The 22673-nt window shown below is 40.8% G+C and overlaps 2 protein-coding genes across 11 annotated transcripts in view; one reads left to right on the top strand and one right to left on the bottom strand.

Moving 5' to 3' along the window:
* LOC145433033 (CLIP-associating protein 1-B-like) overlaps positions 1-8948 on the top strand; it is a 43890-nt gene extending 34942 nt beyond the window's left edge. For 7 of the 9 annotated variants that reach the window (XM_080309915.1, XM_080309917.1, XM_080309919.1 and 4 more), the window contains 7 exons: positions 2471-2566; positions 2629-2749; positions 3543-3739; positions 4978-5109; positions 6158-6367; positions 7354-7473; positions 8157-8948. In XM_080309915.1, the coding sequence (XP_080166041.1) occupies positions 2471-2566; positions 2629-2749; positions 3543-3739; positions 4978-5109; positions 6158-6367; positions 7354-7473; positions 8157-8207 (927 nt within the window). In that variant the 3' untranslated portion in view covers positions 8208-8948. Of the gene's footprint in view, positions 1-2470; positions 2567-2628; positions 2750-3542; positions 3767-4259; positions 4413-4977; positions 5110-6157; positions 6368-7353; positions 7474-8156 lie in introns of those variants that run through there. The other 2 variants (XM_080309918.1, XM_080309922.1) reach the window with 2 other exon arrangements.
* Positions 8949-11502: 2554 nt separating this feature from the next.
* Positions 11503-22174, bottom strand: LOC145433036 (uncharacterized). 2 transcript variants are annotated; one of them, XM_080309934.1, is made up of 11 exons: positions 21865-22174; positions 21617-21747; positions 21509-21549; positions 20432-20531; positions 18785-18910; positions 17409-17604; positions 16643-16815; positions 15568-15679; positions 12695-12858; positions 11975-12140; positions 11736-11907 (listed from the first exon to the last, which is right to left on the bottom strand). In XM_080309934.1, exons 5-11 carry the CDS (start codon positions 18851-18853, stop codon positions 11879-11881), a joined length of 909 nt encoding a protein of 302 aa, XP_080166060.1. In that variant the 5' UTR covers positions 18854-18910; positions 20432-20531; positions 21509-21549; positions 21617-21747; positions 21865-22174; the 3' UTR covers positions 11736-11878. The 2 variants fall into 2 exon arrangements, with proteins under 2 accessions (XP_080166058.1, XP_080166060.1); XM_080309932.1 differs by lacking the exon at positions 11975-12140 and having other exon boundaries at positions 11503-11907; positions 21865-22171.
* Between the last annotated feature and the right edge of the window lie 499 nt (positions 22175-22673).

The following is a 22673-nucleotide window of genomic DNA, read 5'->3' as shown; positions in this document are numbered from 1 at the left end:
CTAGTGATCTCATAAAAGGAATTGTGATTTCGTAATTGTATTGCTGGATTAACCATTGGAAGTTGTACTAACAGTTTTCTTTATCTACCGGGCAAGTCTCTAATATGAGATTTTAGTCCAAATAGCGACTCGAATTATCTTGTCTCCAAAACTGGAGTCAATTTGAAAAAAAAACAAGCCATATTTGGAATCGGTGCCCCACAGAGCCCTCTTAGTTTATCTGCCGAAGAACGTGTGTTGACCTGTGTCATAAATTGAACTTGGCAAAAATGAAACACTGTAATCGAATAAACCTTTCATCATCTCCCCACTCTTGCCCTGTCCATTAGCTACACCCCTGTCTCTTGAAACTGACCCAGTGTGTAATATGAGAACAACCACAGATATAATTCCCTCCCCTTTGTACCACTGTCATTGATGGATGGATTGGCAGATTGTTCAAAAACAACGTTTTACTTCATATTTTATCGGCTAATTGATGAAATTATCACGGTGGCTAAAATAAAATGTTGCGCACCAATTAATTGAATGAATTACAACCATTATAAGAAAAGCTATTGAGAGCTGAAAAATTTTGCGTTTATTAAAAAAAGATACCTCTCCATTAAAATTTCACCGGCTACCCCGTGGTGTTGTTAATTTGTCTAAGAAACGTTGGCAACAAGTGTTTGCCAATCGCAGGCCATAAATTCTGCAATCGGCAAACACTTGTTGGCATAGGCGCCGAACCTGGGCATGCAAGGCATGCCAGGCATGCCTAGACATTTTTTTAGGCATGCGGCATGCCTAGAATTCGGTTTGGCATGAATCGGCATAATCCCCGATTGTGTTATTTAGAACGAATCGCAATGTATTTCCGTTTACGACATTACCTGCTACCGCTTATGTGAGCGAGGTAACCCGTTGCGCGCGGCCAATTAGCTACAAGCGCGTTGCCAATTAACAAGATTTGTCTGTGCACAATGTAACGCGACGCGATCTCCCGCTGAGATGATCGCGAAATTGTGTCATTGATTGCCGTGCGTTCGGCAATCATCGCTTGGGACGCTTGCCTGCTTTATCGCGTCTCCTACAAGCCTAGTTTCACTCGCTTGAGCATGATGAACAATCACATCAGCAGTAGGCCCGGTGCCATCGCTTCCTGCACATTCGCATCTGCATTGGCGCACACGATATTATCGCTTGCCTGCACAATCGCATCTGCAACAGGCCTGGTACGAAAGATATCATCGCTGGCCAACTATCGCGTCTAGAGCTGAGCATGCGTTGGCTCCCATCTCTCGAGCCTAGCATGCGTTAGCTCCAATCTTTCGATGGCTTGGTGACAATGCCGTTAGGTGTTTGTTGGTTAGCGATTGTAATTGAAGAGCGACATCGCTGACCTGAATGGCATCGAATGTCCGCAGACATGTGCGATTGTGAGTGCGCCGTGCATGCGTAAGTGAATCCTGCTAATACCTAAACATAACTATCGGAAGATGTGTGTCAACTGTCAAGGCTTGAGTTGTAAAAGACGGGAAAGGTTTGAACAACCTGAAATTGGTGCCATTATAAAACAGATTCCATAACAACTCTGACATTTTGCCTTGCGCAAATCGTCGCTGAGGTTACATAATATGCGTTGATAAGCGACGTATTTAATTGTTCGCTAGCGATCGGGACTCGCTAATTGACAGCACTTCCGGACTCGTCGACAAGCTTATCATACGCGCAAGTTTGTTAACACGCAGATATTGCATAATCGGCATTTATGCAGGCACTTAACCCTCATGAATTGATGCTGTATTATCCCTAATTATCAATTCCGTCGGATCATGACGTCTTCCTTTGTGACGTCATCGAACTCGCATGCCTAAGCAAAATTAGCGTTCGGCGCCTATGCTTGTTGGATAATCCCGCATGTGCAAAAAATTATCGAGACGACAGATTTCGCATACTTGGAAAGGGTCGCTCAGTTTTATTTGTGTGCCTTGGAGTCGACTTTTATCAAAATACACCAGCCTAGGCTGTGTCAACAAAAAGAGTTCATGTATCATCTAAAAATAGTACATTGAACGTTCTCGTATTCGACATTTCCTGCTGGTGACGTCATATTTTGTGTTACGATTGTTGATATACGATGTTCTTTCCAATTCTCTACTAGTTGCTGACGATTACCCCTGACGAGTGTCGGCCGAAAATATTTGGGATCATTACAATATGAATATACTATTCAAGTATAATTTGAAAAAAATATTTTTCAACAACCCTAATGCAACCCTAACAACCCTGACCGGGGGCGTGGCACAATTTTTCTGTTTTTGAACTACTTTTTTTGAACTCTTCACGCTTTCCTGATTCAACCCATGGGTGTTTTAATCGCCGGTAAAAAGAAGTGTGAATTGTAACTGCATGCGAGTGTAAAGTCACTGGGTTTCCGATGACCCGGCGCCACGCAAGGCTGACGCATACAATCCGTTCCTGTTCACAGAGTCCTTTTAATGACAAATCCGGACGCGGAGACGGCCATAGTCTGCCACCGGTGTGCTACCCGCCACCCTTTCAGCAGTTACAGAATACCCCCATGGTAAAATGACTTTCGCTATCGGACTCTAATTCGGTGCCCCCCTAAATTTCTCTTTCCCGTAGCAACTGTCCGGTAACCGCGGGGCGAACAGATACAACCCGGGGATCTACTCTGAGAAGACGGCCAACCCACCGTATTTCAATAAAGAAGCCTTGTTTTCGGATGGTGGTGTCATCAGAGATGGTAAGTTATCACTAGAACGATTTATTTTGACCTAAAAAAGGAAATTTCGACCTTATAAATCAAAATTTTGTCATTTTTGACCTTGGAAAAACTTAATTTTGACATATGCAAACATATGCAAATTAGGTGTTGTCCCACATACTGTTAGAATTGTACTACTTATCTTCATTTCTGTGTGGGACTGTCTGTCCTTGCGAAGTAGTTTGGCCTGGAAAAACATTTTTGACTGAAAACTGACAAATTTTTACATGAAAAAACTTTGTTTACGAAATCTGGCCCTATGAAGAATTCCAGTAGTTACATCGCGTATTATGGTAGGAATAATTAAAATTTGTTTTAGTGCAACGAAAGACACTTTCCTACATTCTCGGGTAGAAAGTGCCTGTCCTCACTATGGCTTGCCACGAATGGAGAAAGAACGTTCAACACCAGCAGTTGTTGGCTGACGACAATGTAGTTGTGTGTACACTGCTGGTGACAAACCGTGTTAATTCATCCTGGCAATGGTGTCTACATCACAATTTTTCATCATGCGCTTCTTGATATGAGAACCATGCAATGCCCACGCAGTCTTGCTTCAGTTCGGGTATTGCGGTGAACACCATGTCAACCTATTCGTTTCATTTGAATGTTTATGATTCACAATGAGCAGACAATGGGCCGTCTACAACGGTAGGCCTATAAAGTAGGCTATAAACTGTAAAATGTTAATTCATAAGTTCGGATTTGAAATTGGCTAATATCATGGCTAAGTTGCTCCGTGCGTCACCCTTGAAACACGTTTGCCGTTCAGAAATGAGTCGAGAAGAAGCTTACCTTTTCGCGCAATTGAAAGACACGCTGCCGAAAAAATCGCGAAGAAAAGCGGCGTTGACGGACTTTATGCGGCGTCTGAAAAACGGAGAGATTCAGTTGTCTCTGCTGGAAAACTCGGAAGACTATTTCGGGCCTCTTCTGATGCACGTGCTGGACTGTGCCAAGGACGAGGAGGTTCGGTCGAAATTGTCGATGATTGCCGTTGTACTGAAAGGGGCACTGCACTCTGAAAATGATGTGGTCTCAAATTGAAGAGCAAAACGAAAGAAAAATTTTGGCCGCGGCCGTTTTCTTCAGAACGCCAATGTAATAGAGCTGTAATGTATTGAAATTTCCACAGATGCATCACGCTCCAGCAGTCACGTAGAGATCGAACTTTATATAGTTGTCAGCCGATGTTATGAAGGAAGTAGGATACACTAGGCCCGATTTTGACATAAATATCCTGACTGGACATCTTCCGTTGAATGCGGTATTTAAACCACCCTGGCGTGTACGACATACTTCCTTCGTATCATCGGCTGACAACTATATAAAGTTCGATCTCTACGTGACTGCTGGAGCGTGATGCATCTGTGGAAATTTCAATACATTACAGCTCCATTACGGTGGCGTTCTGAAGAAAACGGCTGCGGCCAAGATTTTTCTTTCGGTTTGCCTTTCAATTTGAGACCACATCATTTTTAGAGTGCAGTGCCCCTTGAAATTGCTGTCGTTGAGCTTTTGCCAAAATGAAGGGGGAAGACTTTTCTTTTTTACTGTAGTTATGTGGTTATGTAGCTTGATAAGCAGAGGCATCTTTACTCCCCATCATTTTTCTCGAAAGTATTAGGAATTTCACTTTTCTTTCAAATTTCAGAAATTCCATTTTTCTAGGGAATTTTTATGATCTCATTTTGTATCCAAAGTTTTAGCAACTTTACTTTACTTCTGAATTTTGGGAATTTCATTTTTCTCAATAAAATTTTTTCTGAATTTTTAAACATTTCACTTTCTCCAAGTTTTGAGTGTTTCGCTTTTTCGAATTTCAGGAATTTCATTTTGACTCGTTTTTCCTGTGAAATTTTGACGATTTCATTTTATTCCGAAATTTCAAGGATTATATTTTTTACTGAAATTTCGGGGTTTTCGTGTCTTCTTGAAGATTGTGAGGATTTTAGCCCACTCGCCAAATTGCGGTCTTGGTTGCGTGAGAGATTGAAATTTCTCTGTTATTGTGAAAAAAATTGCAATGCACTACTCACCATATTATATTTTTTTCTCAATATATGTCAAACTTGAAAATTTGAAAAAAACACTCAAATATTAGGGTTTCTTGCACACTTTTGTCATCCTTGTTTAAATCTGCATGTCGTTTGCCAGCATCGTACTGTAATCGATTTCTAAACGCATATCTCTTATCTCATTATCAGCCCGACACGCGGACCCTGGCCCTGGGACTGCTGAAGGACATGTTTTCGCAAATCTCTTGGAACAACTTTTCCGACTACGTGGAAACGGTCATCTTCACTGTGTTCCAAATTCACAACGACAGCAGCCTGGAGGTATGAACTAACCTGGGGGCCCTTTTAATGGGTTGGGGGCATGAAAACGTTCGAAAAAATGAGCATCTTCAAGTCTACAACTACAGCAAAATTTGATATTGAAAATAATACTATCACAACAAGAATTTGCTTCTTGATCTTGAGTACTTTATTTCACTTGAGCTTACTTTCAGGTTTAAAAATATCAATATTTTGAAATTTGCGCGATGGCCACACCTGGTAAAAGATGATTAAAGTACGTTAAAAGTTGCATCGATCTTTGCTTTACGGAATTACATAAAGTGTTCTACCGCTAGAAAATCTTCGGCTTTTTCAAATCAGATTAGAATTGGAATCACTAAATTCGTAGAACCTTCGAAATTGAATTCAGGAGTACAAACAAATACAACAGAAATCGAGTTCACTTCATATCATACGAAAGTTCATTTTCCTTAGTACGAGAATTGCAAATGCCTGTCAACCAAGCTTGGTTCGTTCCGCACTGTACAGTTCCCCCGTTGCATTTTCAGGAAAACCAGAAAGCAGATTAGAATTGAGATTATTGCATGGAACCAAGTCGCAAGGTTCCGAGTCACAAGTCAATCTCACTTTTACAGTTTTGACTCGAGTCAAGTCGAGTCATTTCAATTCACCGCCGAGTCAAGTCCGAGTCCGAGTCGGCTCGTAGAGGGTGGAGTCCGAGTCACAGTGTTTTGACTCGAGTCCGAGTCCAAATCATTATGTTCACTGTTCGGTTTTCAGCTCTGTCCGGTTCAATCCGCGTTTTTCAATACAGCTCGAGTGATTTAGAATGGCTCGCATTCACAATACAGTAATTTTCCTGAGTTTTAACAGCTTCTGGTGCTATTTTCCTAGTATCAGGACTGATAGACGAAATACCAATAATGTGGTAACTTCACTATACTTCGAAGTTACAATGAAATATCGGTCTTGGCCGTCCTAGTCTCGAGTCATGCACGATGGCTCGAGTACAAGTCGAGTCATTACAAAAATTGACTAGAGTCATTACAATCATGCTCCTGAGTCCTAAAGTGTACTTACTGTCCAGGTGGTGCGGGCCGCCGAAGCCCTGACCGGGACCATCGGCACGTTCATCCCGCCCGAACTGTGTTTTCAAGTGGTGGTGCCCTTTCTGGACGTGGAGATCCTGCACACTTGCCAGGCGGCGATAAAGCTGCTGACCGGGGCGATTCACCGGGCGCGGAAAGATCAGCTCAGCGAAAACGTGGTCAGGGACATCGTGCCCTGTTTGATCAAGGTCGGTGCTGTTAGTGTGAACGTGAAATGCCAAATCTGTAATGTGATGTAGAACTGGAATTATATTCTTTGTGGGCGTAAAAGGTACATATTTGGGCACTTGTCACATCATTCGTAATGTTGTGGCGTCATAATGAGCGAAACTAGCACTCAAATCAGGATCCGGTATTAATTGTAATGTTTCGAGTTGAGTAGTGTGAGGTCAGCTTTACCGACACGATCAGTGTATAATAATATGGGCGATTTTTTTACCTGAAATACAGAAGATTTTGACCCATAAAATTAAAATTTTGAGATTTTTTGACCTAAAAAACTTACCAAATTTGACCTAACGTATGCAAATTAGATGTTTTCCCACATGGTATTAGAATTGTACTAATCTTCATTTCTGGTTGAAACTGTCTGTCCTTACGAAGTAGTTTGGCCTGAAAAAAACTTTTTTGCCTCAAAAACGGAGAAAATGGTACGTGAAAAAACTTCATTTCAACGAAATCTGGCCCTATGAAGAATTCCAGTAGTTACATCACGTATTATGGTAGAAATAATTAAAATATGTTGTAGTACAACGAGAGATACTTTCCTACATTCACGGTTAGAAAGTGTTTGTCATTACTAAGTAGCTTGCCAAGAATGGAGAAAGAACGTTCAACGGCAGCAGTTGTTGGCTGACAGCACTGAAGTTGTGCGTACACTGCTGGTGACACGTCATGTTGCTTCATTCTGGCAATGGTGTCTACGTCACAATTTTTCATCATGCGCTTCTTCATATAAGAACCAATGCCCACGCAGTCTTCCTGTAGTTGGGATGTTGCGGTACGTTGAGCATAACACCACGTTAACCTATTTGTTTCATTTGAATTTTAATGATTCACAATAAGCAGACAATGGACCGCCTATGAAGTAGGCTACAAGCTATAAAATGTCAAATGATAAACACTTATTCCCAATCGACAAAGTGGTAAAATTGATGCATACCGTCCTTTCCAGGGCTACGACAACCCGGTGAGCAGCATGCGAAAGGCCGCCGTGTTTTGTCTCGTGGCTATTCATCAAGTGATCGGAGAGGAAAATTTACAGAAGCACCTGTCCGCTTTATCAGGAAGTAAGGTGAGGATAGCGGCGGAATTCGACCACCTTGTAGCTCTGATATAGCAGTACGGGTGGGGAGTCGGTCAGAAGTGGTCTAGAAACGAAGTATTTCAACTCTTACGGAATACTCAAGTATGTTTTGCCTGCGAGGAAAAACTATTTACTTCGAGCTGTTTGGATTTTATCATTTGGGTCAGTGATATGTTGTGTCACTTTCACGGGTGAATTCTCGCGACAGTGACTGTGTATATTTTTGAAAATTGCGTCAATTTGTAGCGTCGCGAAAACATATCTAGCAATTTTGAAAGTAACCGCCTCCTAGTAACTTCTAAAAGTTCGCGCTCCCACACACAGCAGAACACAAGTATCACATACGATTCATGCCAAATGTGTGTTTTCTAGTCGTTTTACAACTGATTTCTTGTAAATGTGCGGCTAGAATTAGAATGACTCGCTTCAAAATCTGCAGCTAGAACTAAAACTACTTGAAGAGCTTCTTAGAGGTACAGAACTTCAATATACAATTGAATAGTATACTACGTTGCTTACGATTACCCCTGACGAGTGTCAACCGAAAATATTTGGGTTTATTTCAATATGAATATACTATTCAATTATAACTACTTGATAATCCAGTAGTTGGAGCTCTGGACAAACATTTCCACCACGATGGTGTGACCGTGCGTTTTGTTTCCGTTTAGATGAAACTTTTGCAAGTGTATATCAAGCGTTCGCAGGCAAGCGCGCACTGAACATCGGCCGAAGCCAGCGTCCGAAACGCCACCGCTCGGAATGACTCCTGACAGGCTGACTGCTGACGACGTCGCTCTGTTTTCACTGCGTATAAGGCTGTTGGCTTTTAGGATCGTAAATTATCTATGGGGTTGTAGTTGCATGCGGCGGACACGCGAGATTGTTGCAAATTCTACTACGGCTTCTTAGGTGCGCCGTCTTCAACAACGACACAAAATACCTTCTTGATTTCTTTGCGAATACGTAATCGCATACTCGACAATTGTTCGCACGTTGCAAATTGATCATACTACGCGTACTGGCTTTTCAAAATGCATGACTGTGATAATCATTGGCGTAGCGCGTTTTCCCTCCATAGTACCCACGCGATTACTCTTTTAACTGGATTGTGTACGGCTTCGCGTGTTCGAAGACAGCTTGGTGCTCTTAACCATATGCAGGTCTAGCTGCGTTCACCCTTTTAGATGCTATATCATTGTTATCGGCATTATTCGTATCAATCGCGTTAGTACACTCTCAATTGCGGGCCTGTGATGATAGTAGCATGTTTGAGTTTTCACGATATTTCATCGCCGCTTGGCGGCTGTGCATCTTACTCGCTTACCTTGCTGTTCGTCGGGACTTGATTGGCGCGACCGATTGATTTTTTTCTTGTTTTTGCGTTGTGCCGTACCTGTTTTTATCGTTGAGTATAAGTGACGTCTTCTTTGCGTTGGAGTAAATATTTCGTTCGACGAGAATCGCGGGAACTGGCTCGGTTTCGCGATGGAAGCGGTGAGGTGGGGAAGGTGTTCTACTGCGAGATAGCCAGCTATGGAGTGGATGGATTAGGGCGCATAGTTTGACCACTAGAAAATGTTCAGTTTTTCCAAATAAGATTAGAATTAGAATTAGAACTATTATAGCCATACGGTCTTTTCCAAATTAGATTAGAATACCTGGTTTGCTATAACTTGGAACCTGAGTTCCGTTCCGAATTTGCAAGACACACAACATACATTCTCAGAAGTATGTGAACGGCAAATGTCTGTACACCAAGCTTGACTCGCTTCGCATGGAACAATCCTGTAGCGTGTTAGGGGAAGTCAGTCATAGATCAGGGGTCGCCAACTTTAATGGGTCGCGGGCAACTTCAAAATTCGTATCCGCAAATTCTTCCTCCATGGAATGATATTACCACCACCGAAGCCGTATCAGCTAGTGAGTAATAGTGATATTGGGCACTATAGAATAGCTTTCTTTGTACAACAACAACAAATTATGTTTAAACTGAAATCAATTTCAGCATTTCAAAATGCTTTGCTAAGCGTTCTTCCGAAATTTCAAACCAGGTCGCGTATTGGTGACCCCTGCATTAGATAGAAACATTTCACAAAATTTGATAACCAGAAGGAATTCTGAAGTTATCCAAGTTTTCTGCTTCTTGACCCTTGCTTTAAGGCAGCAGTTCTCGTCCGCGAGGCATTTTTAGGTGGTCCACGAAACCTTTTTTGCAAAATGATTGATAAGTTAATTTTTGATTAGAGAAAACATCTGACAATGTCGCTTCATAATTGGTAAAACGTCAGGACTCATCACTAGAATGGCCGTATGAGATAAAAGTCATTTTTATTGCCAATAGCGTATTGATACAGAGATTTGAAGAGCTTCTTGGAGGTACAGAACTTCAATATACAATTGAATAGTAGGCCAATATTCATATTGAAATGTACCCGAATATTTTCGGCTGACACTCGTCAGGGGTAATCGTCAGCAACTAGTAGAGAATGGGAAAGAACATCGATCATCAACAATCGTATCACAAAATATGATGTCACCACGCTGGTCGGCCAAAAATATTCGGTTCATTTCAATATGAATATACTATTCAATTGTATATTGAAGTTCGAACTGTACCTGCAAGAAGCGCGCGCTGCAAAATTCGCTTCGAAACAATAAAACTCTACCCAATTTCTACATATAATATGATGTTACTTTCACGAAAAGTAATTTTGTGAGTGTTTCTCACAAGCCTACAGTTAATATTTGCACGAGACCGATGACGGTTGCACGATAATTGAGCAAATTTTGAATGAAAACTTGAGGGGGTTCGCGGGGGACCGTGACAGTACAAAAGGGGTCCGCAAGGACAAAAAGGTTGAGAAGCACTGCTTTAAGGCATGGCAAAGTAATAAAAATCTTCATAAAATCTGTCGCACTGAAGATCTCTCATCATTTATTGATCACCAACAAGCTAAATTTCTAGCCCATATAATTCGAAAACCTAATGATAGTGTCGTGAAGTCAATAACCTTTGAAGATGAAAGGAGAACCAAAAAAGGAAGACCCTCTGCAGCGCTGATGAACAATGTCCTTAATCGGAACGATACCGACATCAGGACATTTTCGAAAGCAGCATTTTCACGCGAAATTTAATTTATATTTGAAATCTTTAATGCTGTGTCTTTTTTCGATGGATACTTCCATCACCACGGTGATGGTGCTCTTAGTCTGAATGCAGACAGAGCTAGAACTATATATATATATATATATATAAAGCAGTACTGGATAGTTAGTGCATCAGGGGAGGTGTCTACGCAAACCCAAAGCGTCAAATCGAAATAGCAGGCGGGGATGGTCCGAAATCATTACGCTGCTGCGGGACAATCACGCCAGCTGAGCTGCAAAGTACCGACAACCACAAAAAGGTTCAACAAAATCACTTTTGTTTTGTTTGCGTCACGTTCTCGGAGGGTCCTATTAAGGCAGATATACTATTAGAATGGTGTTTCTCACCCATATTCGTGTTACTTATTTGAATACTCGAAGAGACACTTCGTCACAATGCTCTCCAAACATGTTCTGTGAAGATCAGCACCTTCCATTATCGCGGCCTATTTGGGAAGCATGCCAGCTAGTGTGACAGGTTAGCGCTTCACCCGTGCGTCCATTTTCGTACTGACGCAACCCTTGCTTATTTTGGAGCACACTGACTGAAGAGCTTAGAGCACTAGCTTGTCATGCTTCGTTTCCTACGATAGTGAGGGCGAATGCGAGCAATGATGTGGATTCTTTCGACCTCTCTTCGCTCATATCCGGAAAAGCCACGAATGACTTCCCCCCAGTTTCCGCCGCTGTTAGCACGCCTGGCGTTGAGGATGATGGCTTTAGCGTATAGACAGGCTTACCTACTCCGAAATTGGTCATTATGGAACAGACTCTCGTTAGAAGAGACTCCGAGGCAACTACAGAACTTCAATATACTGTACAATTGGATAAGATTGTCGGCTCACACTTGTCAGTGGTAATCGTCGGTGACTCTCACATTTGTGCTTTTATTACCAGAAATTGATTGCAAAATTACTGCGGATCGGTGATTAAAAATATGGTTTGCTCACAGCATCGTTTACATTCAGTCAACCTTAAACTATTGGTCTGATACGATCAATCTTCAGAGGTTTGTTCCAGAATGGACTTGGTTCTCTTGGTGTCACGCAGAATTCCCCACAAGCTCGAATGCAAATATACGTAATACCCGTCGTCCATCGTTTGCATCGTACTCTCCGCTGAACGGCCTCTCACGGACAGCTGCGATACTGCTTTCGTTAGCAACGATGGTGTCGACGCACGGCTGGTACGAGGCTCGTCTTGTTTATTCTCTTCTGCTTCTAGTTCTTCTTCTGCGTCTTCGTCACTCTCTGCTTCCTCTAGGTCGCTTGTCTGCACAAACAGGTTACAAAGAGGCTTTATATTCTATCCTACGCTATGCTATCTGTGACGGTCGAACCTATTCGCGTGTATTTGTAACTGCCGTTTACGATATGGTCTAGTTTTTCAATGAGGTAAACGTGATACATATCGTCTTCGTCCAACGTTTGAAAATCTTCCTCGGAAGACGAGTCGTCGTAATCACGCCTGGGCTTACGATTTCCCGCCTTGGAAGCAGCTCGGCCCTGGAATGCAAGGCAGTCGATGTCTTGGTTAATTTGGGCATATAATTTAGACTTCTCATTTTGAGTGAAGACATCAAATGTACGGGACAAGAAAACAAGGCCTGCGTAGCCTAAAAAGCTGCTTCCAAGCTAGGTTATCAGGGTATCTAGCCTACTGCATTTTTTAATGGCATTCGTATGAAAAGATGGGTTGAATATATGTATCAAGGATCGGGAAATGATAGCCACGAGTTCACTAAAACGTCCACTGCTCACGCGACTGCATGCATACGCTAGTCTCGAACTTGGACAACTGGGGATTTTTTGGTGTCTAATTAAACTAAATAGAGCGAAATGCCGGTAATCTAACTATAATTTAATTTGTGAAATGTGATGCTTCAATTTTAATTCTAGTTTAATGTCGGGTTCTACAGAAAATACTACAGCAGTACTGTATCGTGCGAAGCGTGCCAAGCTTGGTATACAGACATTTGCTATTCTCGTGTTCATGAAAATGAACTCTGGTAACTCCGGCTAGTCTCATATACCGATTTCCAGTACTGATTCAAACCCACTCGAAATTTCATCGGCGGGATGGTCCAGGCACTGCGAGCTGAAATATAGTGTTTGACTCTCTCCTCGTCAGATATTGCGACTTCGTCGACACGCATTTCTTCCAGGACCGCGTCTGCGCTCATGACTTCGAGATTCACTCCTTCTCTGTACAAGTTTCGCAATCCTGCCACAAAACCACGATTCGATTCATTGGCACAAAGCGATCGAATGTATTGAGTGTACATTGCGCTTGGAAGCGATTTGTGAAATCTATTTTTATAAAACAGGGACATGGAGAGATATGACTATGAGGAATCCTACAGAGTTCTGAAAGACTGAGCGCAACTAAATTTTGAAGCCGTTGCTATGGCAAAAAATATAGACTACATGACAACCAGATATAGGCTTGAAAGACCGACTCTTAAAAACCTTGGTCACAATCGACCAACACATATACATCGTATAGCTGCACCCTTGTTCACAAATAACTTTGTTTTCAAATTTGTGCTATTTGATCAAATTGTCGGGTTGGTTTAAAACACGTTACACACCAAATTAGGCCCAATTTCTGCTAGTAGATGTGAAGTTTCCGGGATTTGAAGATTTCAAATGTATGATAAAAATTGAATACTTTTTTCCAAATTTTACTGTCCACCCATGAAATGGTTGAGTTGTTTACAAAAATGACGCGAAACAAATGTGACGCAATTAAAACCCGCAGACTTAGTTAGACTTGGTGTTGGTTAAGTTTTTCATTATTAATTCAGGGATTACGTAACACTCACCTTCAATGCTATTTTTTTAAATCCAAAATTCTCAACTGCAATCACTTCGCTTCTACCGGTAGGAATGAAGCATAAAATTGTTATGCATCGTCAACAATTTCACGAGGTTGACAGTAAAATTTGAAAATTGTTTTTCAAATTTCAAACATTTTTTATAACATATTCAAAATTTTCGAATTCCCGTAGCTTCACATCTACTAGTTGTAATTGAGCAAAATTTGGTGTGCAGCGTTCTTCAGAAAACCTAACATTTTTTTTATTCGAACAACCCTAATACACATACATTGTCCCAGAGTGCGAAGGTGCGTCGCGATAATAATGACATCTTCAACTCGCAATAAGTATAGCTTACTTTTCGTGAGCGATGGTATATTTGTTCGCAGCCTAATTAGAATTCAATTATCGCCATAGGGCTGGGCAAAATCGAGAACCTGAGTGATTCGATTCTGAATCACGTATAATGCTTCGAGTCGAGTATCACTCATTTTGGCGTCATAGCAGAAGGTACTATGTCAAAGTTCAAATATGTACCTTTTATGTCGAAGCGACTAGGAGTTGTCTATGGAATCAGACACCCACCTTGGCCTAGGCGATGTAAAGAGGAGGCATGCACACTGAATGAAAGTAAGAAAGACAGTATAGAAAAAGGAAGCGACAAGAAATAGGGCAGCATGTCATGGGAAGCGAGATCGATAGGTCAGTCGTGGTCCGGTAATCTTGAGGATGGACTGTATTTATTTAGTAGTAATTGCTTGTATTTCGACTTGAATGTGGACATGCTCGTCGACTGCCGGATGGCCGGCGGGATACTGTTCCACACATCAGGTCCGGCATATTTGAAGGAGCGATGATCTTTTCGGTCGATCATATGATATTTGGATGACGTGGACGCGCGTGTGTTGTACTTGTGCGCTTTTGATTCAGAGGTCAAGAAGTCATTGAAATATTCGGGGCAACGACCGCAGTGAAACTGATACATAAACTTGGCGACTCCTAGTTTCCGCATATCTTCTATGTTTAGGACGCCGAATCTCTTTAGCAGCGACTTATTGGATGGGCACTGGGCAGCCAGGCCCCTTTGGGGCTCTAGCTATGATTCGGAGTACTTTATGCTGTAGTTTCTGCAGTGGCTTGAGTGCAGTTTTACTGGCAGCCCCCCAACAGAGGATGCCATAATGTAACTTCGATTGGATTAAGGATTTAAAGAGTATCAGAAGAACCCATGCTGGCATGAAGCGCCTAAGGCTGTAGAACAGGCCGCACTTCGGAGATAATTTAGTTTCTAGGGACTGAATATGACTCTTCCAGGACATGTTCGAGTCCAGTAAAACCCCGAGATATTTGGCATTATCTGTGTTGGAGACGGGCTGACCAGCGATATTAACGGTTAGGTTACTTTTTGAATTTACTGTCAGCAATTGGGATTTCGAGGCGTTTATGCAAAGGTTGTTCTGGGATGCCCACTGATGGACTTTAGGCATTTGGTCACCTGTCAGGGCATCCAGCTCTGCCGTCGAAGATGCGGAAGAGAGAAGGTGGCACAAAGAATAGCCTATATTGCCTGTTATCCATCACATTAAAGATACTTTGGTATTTTTTCGACCCTACCGATTTCATTACACTTTGTGACAATGTTGTGGGAGGACCATGACTTCGGAAATGTGTTATTTCTAGTAACATCAGAAGCTTTGTACTATATGTTTTGTATGCTGGGACACAGCCAATCAAGGTTTCAAGGCTTTCACGGTGGAAAATAGTACCGAAACCATAATTCTCGTTGATAAAATAACTTCCGGTGGCTAGGAGCGTATAACTTCAGTACTCGAAAAAATCCTCTTTTACTACTCCACTCGGAGCATTAAAATAATTACTCGATTAAGATTCGAGTACTCGAATTATTGTGCCCAGCCTTATACAAACCAATACTCAAAACGTTAGACTTTACAACGTAAAATCAACGTCCGTCGTATGCTCGTTAGTGAAAATAACTTAATCTGACGAGTCACTATAGCCCTACTATTTCTGCAACGCAGCTCAAACTTTCCCAACAGTAATCAAAAAGATCTGAGTAGTCGAATAATATTTTCCTTTGAGTCAGCCGACTGTACCTTCGTGAATTTTGTTCCTGGTCTCGGTATCTTTCACGTCCCAGCCCAACGCATGCGCGAAGCGCAAGTTCACATTCAACTGCCCATCGAAATTCCGGTGCTTGAGATACGCCTTTCGTGAAATACATATATCACATAATGAGTAATGAGTAAGGCGATTTTTTTACCTAGAAAACTGCGGATTTTGTCCTAAAAAATAAAAATTTTAACGTTTTTGACCTTGAAAACTTAATTTTGACCAGATTTTGACCTCAGGTATGTAAATTAGGTGTTTTCCCACATAATGTTAAAAATGTACTACTAATCTTCATTTCTGATTGGAACTGTCTGTCCTCACGAAGTAGTTCGGCCTGAAAAAAACTTTTTTGACCTAAAAACTGACAAATTTTAACTTGAAAAAACTTTATTTTAATGAAATCTGGACCTATGAAGAATTCCAGCAGTCACATCACGCATTATGGTAGAAATGATTAAATATTTATGTAGTACAACGAAAGATACTTCCCTACGTTCTTGGGTAGAAAGTGTCTGTCCTTACTAAGTAACTTGCCAATAATGGAGAAAGAACGTTCAACAGCAACAGTTGTTGGCTGGCAACACTGAAGTTGTGAGTACACTTGCTGGTGACACGCCATGTTGCTTCATTCTGATAACGTTGTCTATATCACAACTTTTCATCATGCGCCTCTTGATACAAGAACCACGCAATCTTGCTTCAGTTAGGATATTGCGATACGTTGAGCATAACACCATGTCAACCTATTTGTTTCATTTGAATGTTTATGATGTTTAGGCCTATAAAGTAGGCTACAAGCTTAGTGTAAAATGTGAAATGATAAGTTCATCAATAGCCTTTATGTAGGATATGCTTCATCGACAGTGCAAATATCTACAATACAAACGAAACGCAGGTTGCAGATTTTTTTGACTTTGTAAACAATTTTGACAATTTTTTGACTTAACTCGACAATTTTGACAAAATTTTGACTTATTTTAACATGTCAAAAAAATCGCCATAGTAATGAGTTTGCATGTGCACTTCGATGATCAGAACATCGGAATAGTTCTTCCTTACCTTTTCTAGTTTGATGAGATTCAGTAAAGTTTCGGAACAAGCGTGGATCGGGGACGAGCTCACGACAATATCGATATTAAGCTCGATAGCCTGAGACTTCGGGATTTTATCCTCCCATGGAACCTTCATCAGATCGTACACGAATATTTGCGCTACCCCGTCAGCTTTACCACCTGTTTGAGATCAGGGATATATATATCCCTGTTTGAGATAAACGGTACACTGACGTATACTAACGAATTTGTGGCCGTTTGTCGTGTATAGGGATGGCAATCTTAGTATAGAGCAGTGATTCTCAACCAGGGTATCAGTTGGACTGCTAAAGGGCAGAGTTGACGACTAAAAATGTGAAATTAGTGAATACACAAAATCTTGGAAATTGCTTTAAATCTGAATTTGAAAAGAATGTAACAAATTTCAAGTTCAGTTGGTGTCAAATGAGAGTTCATAGTCATTAGCTCGAGAGTGGCAAATGACTGTACACCAAACTTAGCTTGTTTCGCACTATATCGCACTATATATTCGCACTATACAGTCACCCTGCATGCATCATTTTCAGGAAGACCAGAAATTAGATTATAATTCAAATTAGAGCATAGAAACATTTGACAAAATAGATTAGAATTAGATTACATGGATTTCGCTTTAATTAGTGTAATTATACAACTAGAAGTCCAAGTCTGATCAGAATGACCCATTGATGGACAGTAGCGCCAACCGCAAAGCAGCCTAGTAATGTGCAATATACCGTTTACAAATTTCAAACCTATGAATCTTGATCTGTACAATACATGCTCGACATCGGTGAAGAGGTCCACATATGTGATTTCACATTTCAGCACTAATAGCGTAGCGAGCCGTCCTTCCGTGTCTAGGAAAAGCTTGTAGTAGACGTGTTCTGACCATGGCATGCAGTTTCCGGTGACCTCCGTTTCGATTTGCCGATGCCGGGTCATGAATTCCTGCGAGTCGAAAGAGGCAGCTCTAGTAACGTATAATGTACGCATATGCCTTGAGATTTAGTTGAGGATTCCAAAATATGATGATATCGTAATATGGCAGAGTATATAGTCAATTTTTCATGTTAATATTGACTAGAAGTCACCCTATTGTGGATGGTTACGAAAATATGAAATACCCGAAATATATGAGGTGAAGAATATCCAATGATTTCTCGTCGGTATCTTCATTTCGCAGTGACTAATATATTGCAGCCCAGAGGCGTAGCCATTGGGACGAGGGGGGGAGGAACAAATGGCATACATTTACTACCCAATTTCGATTGAGACTAAGCCATATCACGTCGGTTTTGGCTACGTCAAATAGATATGTGAAGTAACGTCATTAGTAAATTTATTTTGCCTCCCCCAAAAATGAAATGATCCTTCCAAATGTTTCTATAGTATGGGCCCAAATAAAAGCCGAGATTACAACTTCCTAAAACTACAACAAAGTACCTCAAAATCGCATAAAAAGACAAGTGCTCGAGACTCAAACCATAGATTCTGTACTAGAGAAATTATTACAACCATTCGTTTCCAATTGCCCCCATTCTCATTGTTTTATTACTTCTAGTTTGCTTCTCTATGTCAACTGATAAATACATACGCACATGAATATATGCAATTATGCGCATAACCATAAAACAGAAATGCGTGTCAACTATAGGCTATTACTCAATCATGTACTTAAATGATGATCCTGTATCACAACAGATGAATATCATATCAACACCTACTAGACGTCATAAAACATCGGTTCCTCTCAAAACTCAACCTGGTCTAATAAATCGCCACTATCTCGTCCTGACCAAGCGACATCTCCACAATTTTTCGTATCACTCATTCCTTTCTTTACAGTGAGACGAACAAATGAAAAAATATCGACCTATCAGACTTGTGTAGATTTCTATATATCTCTGTTACCTATATATCTCTGTTACCTATCTATAACTCGGGATTAGCGACTATTTTGCGAGACAAACTCAAATTCTCGTGATATTTAATGATCTCTTGAGTTAGTGACTCCTTTTACGGCGAAGATCGTTAAAAACCACCCTTAAAGACTACCAAAATTGCAATTCGCATTGCGTATGTACTGCACAGTACAGCTAATAAAACTATAGCAATATCAGGCATATACCTGTGGATTTTCGTTCATAATATTCTTTGGAATCGTTCTGGCAGGCCGCTTCGTAGGCTGCTGTCCCATCTTGTGTCGGTTTTCCGATTCTCCGCGAATCGGCGAGAGAATCGAAGAAGGATTATCCTAGAAATATACATAATATACCCGCGCGAAACGTTACTAATATGATAATTTTAAGATATAGAGTAGTCTATTTTCTCCGAAATTATACAGAACGCAGGTCCAGCGAAGGAGGATAGGTATTGAATTTCACGTCACAGGCGCGTCGGCCATTATAATTGGTCTATTTCAGAGTAAAACTGTAACTGTAGAGATCTTATTACTTTCAATGAATTTTACTGTGCTAATTCGGAATAGGGACGAAATGTCCGCAGTGGGCAATTGCCGGTCATCTAATTCTATCTAATGTGTGAAATGTTTCCATGTTCTCATGTTAATTGTAACTTAAGTTCTGGTTTTCTGGAAAATGATACAGGCAAACTGTACAACTATGCGAAAGGAACCAAGCTTGGTGTACATTAGGGCTCTTCAAAAATGACTTTTTTCTCAAATCTTACCGGCTACTTGATATAATTGGTAGGTTACCTAGTTTAAGCCTACACACAAAATTTGGTTCAATTCCAGCCAGTAACCGCTCTGCTACAGGAGAAGAAAGTTTCTATTTATCATATAAAAATAAATTATGAAAAATTTGAAAATTTTCTGTTCACCCCATGAAAGTGTTAGGCTGTCTATAGAAACGATCCTCACCAAATTTGGTTCAATTCCAACCAATGGAAGCGGAGTTATTGCCGTCGAAAAATTTGGATTTGAATAAAATAGTATTTACGTGACCGATTCTTCGTTTATTTATTATAGTCGTGCTCACCGTAAATACTATTTTATTCAAATCAAAATTTTTCGACGGCAATAACTCCGCTTCCATTGGTTGGAATTAAACCAAATTTGGTGAGGATCGTTTCTATAGACAGCCTAACACTTTCATGGGGTGAACAGAAAATTTTCAAATTTTTTATTATTTATTTTTATTTAATAAATATAAACTATCTTCTCCTGTAGCAGACCGGTTACAGGCTGGAATTGAACCAAATTTTGTGTGTAGGCTTAAATTAGGTAACCTAACAATTTTATCAAGTAGCCAGTACGATTTGAGAAAAAAAGTCATTTTTGAAGAGCCCTAGTGTACATACATTCGCCATTCTCATGCTTACACTCATGCTAACACTGATGCTAATTTGACGTCAACTGAACTCGATTTCATTATATTTTGCGAATTCAGTATTTCTAATTCTTATCTACTCTGGAAAAGCTGAACAATTTCAACTCTGGCGCATTGATAAGAACGGAATAATTCAGATACGGATGAGTTTATGCCGCTGGAATGGGCCAAACGAGAGCGAGGGATTGTGTTTCACCGTTTCCGGCGCACGAAGTCGGGAAATGGATTCGAATGGGTGCTTGTTGTGCGTTTATTAATCTGGTACCAGACGCCAATATACTTGGTCATGCGTTATGGTAGTAGAAATACCGTCACTAGTAATTATTCGACATTTCATCCCATCGCATGGCTTTGCTTCGCATGCATATAACTGTCCGCTTAGCAACAAGAATCATTATAAAGTTTTTGTTGTCATGAAAACTTACCGGGTTAGTCAAATCCTCCACGCTCACATTCACGCTGCTCGGCAGTCCAGACGCCAGTTTATTAACCTCCGTCGAATTAAGCACTGATGCCGGGACCAATCTGAAAATATAGACAAGGTAAAGATTAAACTCGGGGTTTGACCCGACTTGGAGAACTATATAGGAACATTGTTTCATTTTCCAAATTAGATAAGAATTACAATTATAGCTACACACGGGGCCTATACGATATCGTAGGCCCCGCTACACATTATTTCCATATTTGATTAGAGTTATAACTACTGAATTTGCGCAAACTTGGACATTGAATGAAGTTCAGTTCATATCAAATCAGAATTCATTATCATAAGCATGAGAATAGCAAATGTCTGTACATTGTACAAGCTTGGCTCGTTTCACACTATGCAGCAGTTTTTTCCTGTAGCATTTTCAGGAAAACCAGAGATTAGATTACAAGTAGATTACAGGCATTTCGCTCGGAACAGTATTAGATAACTATAATTATCTATTTGCCCAAGTCTGCACCTAGCATACCCCTTTACATTACTATATATAAATAAATAAATACCCGATGCCGAGCTCAGCAACTACCGTATATTACAATTCCCGCTCATACACAATGAAACATTAATTTTCGAATTTGCTAATACCATATTGATGAATCACTTTCAATATTGACTATAACTCCATTGCCGGATTCACTGGTAACCACTGGGAGTATCCCTGGGACAATTTAATGAGTTACTTTGAGTTAGTTGTGAGACTTTGAATCTTCAAGTAGGGTTACCGCAGAAACAAAACATGTCACACAGGAAAACAAGTGCTCAAGGATGTGACGTTACTGTCAATCGGTTAAAACCACGTAGTTATGCATAAAACCATAACCAGACACTGTCATATTATGCTGTCACAACCTCATTAACAGGGAGCATGCGCGACATTACGGCTGGCATTTGCTGGTTAATGCTCGTACAGACGTACGTCGTACGCACTCTAGTACTCGATCTTGGAATCTCATAATTTAGATATATACACACTGTTGTAATCTATCAAGTCCAAAGATTGAATAAAACTTACCCCGACGAAGATCTTCTCGAGAATTCTAGCAGTGGTATTGTCTGAAAATCGTAATAGGTTAGCTAATACAGCAGGCCGATATTTATATGATGCCTCAGCTTGGCTCACCTGTAATTGTTTTAGCTCGTCTTCTGATATATCTTGTATGCGTTGACTTTCTGCGGCGAAGCTTGGGCGAATAGGTTCGGGTCTGCCTTCTCTCTCGGGAGAAGAATCAGCTCCCCGTAATGACGCGCTGCCTTATAGTATCGATGCAAACAACATACAGTCAAATCGCCTCATATTATAGTCTATTTATACACACCGTATCATGCGGATATACAGAATATAGGCTTAATCTCAATATAAAATATTACCTCTTTGCGCCACGTTTTTGTTTGTCAACCTCCTCTGCTGCAGAACTGGTTAAAATGTATACAAAATAGTCGCGCAGAACCGGCAGCTATCGATGAAACAATGCGGCATGAGTTTCCTATGTAGCAAAGAGTGCACTGTGCGCACAATGCGTTTGTGGCTTCCGGATAAAGTGCGACGCACTACTCTTTGCTCGAGACGCTATACGCTACGCTTGTGATCAATAGTATTCCGAATAGCATCTGCAGGTGAAGGCATACACAATTGTCAATGCGCCACCATGTTATTATGCATGTGCTCCCTTTGCAGTAACTGATGTGGAAGAAAATGTTGTACAGCACACAGACTCACTGGTATAACCCGACGTGAAATGACTCACGTCCTGAATCACACACCATGGCGACCATGTATTGTTGGATAACGTGTAAACGACAGACAGAACTATAATATATCTGCCTGTCTGTAGCTTTGCACTGAAAAAAATCTGGTAGATTTACTGGGAAATCTCTGTAAATTTTACAACGAATTACCAGTCGCAGCCAATAACTGTGAGTATCTTGTAATTTTACATTTTGATATGTAATATTACCTTAATTTAGCTGTAAAGTCAAGTTACCAGAATTACTTCGCAAAATTACTGGCTGTTACTCGTTCCTGCAGTTTATCAGGCTATTGGCAAAATTGATTAGCTTGAAAATCGCTGCGGTCAATGTTATACGTGGAACTGAATGTTACTGATATCATTTTTGTGGTGATTTGACCTGATTCAACCACGTTCGCGAGACTGGGGTCTATCATACGGAAATTGTTG

This window comes from Botryllus schlosseri, chromosome 2, assembly GCF_051294905.1.
Source record: "Botryllus schlosseri isolate E-star chromosome 2, Bs_hap1, whole genome shotgun sequence".
Taxonomy (NCBI): domain Eukaryota; kingdom Metazoa; phylum Chordata; class Ascidiacea; order Stolidobranchia; family Styelidae; genus Botryllus; species Botryllus schlosseri.
The sequence above is the reverse complement of the archived record's forward strand: the minus strand, read 5'-3'. Positions and strand labels throughout refer to the sequence as shown.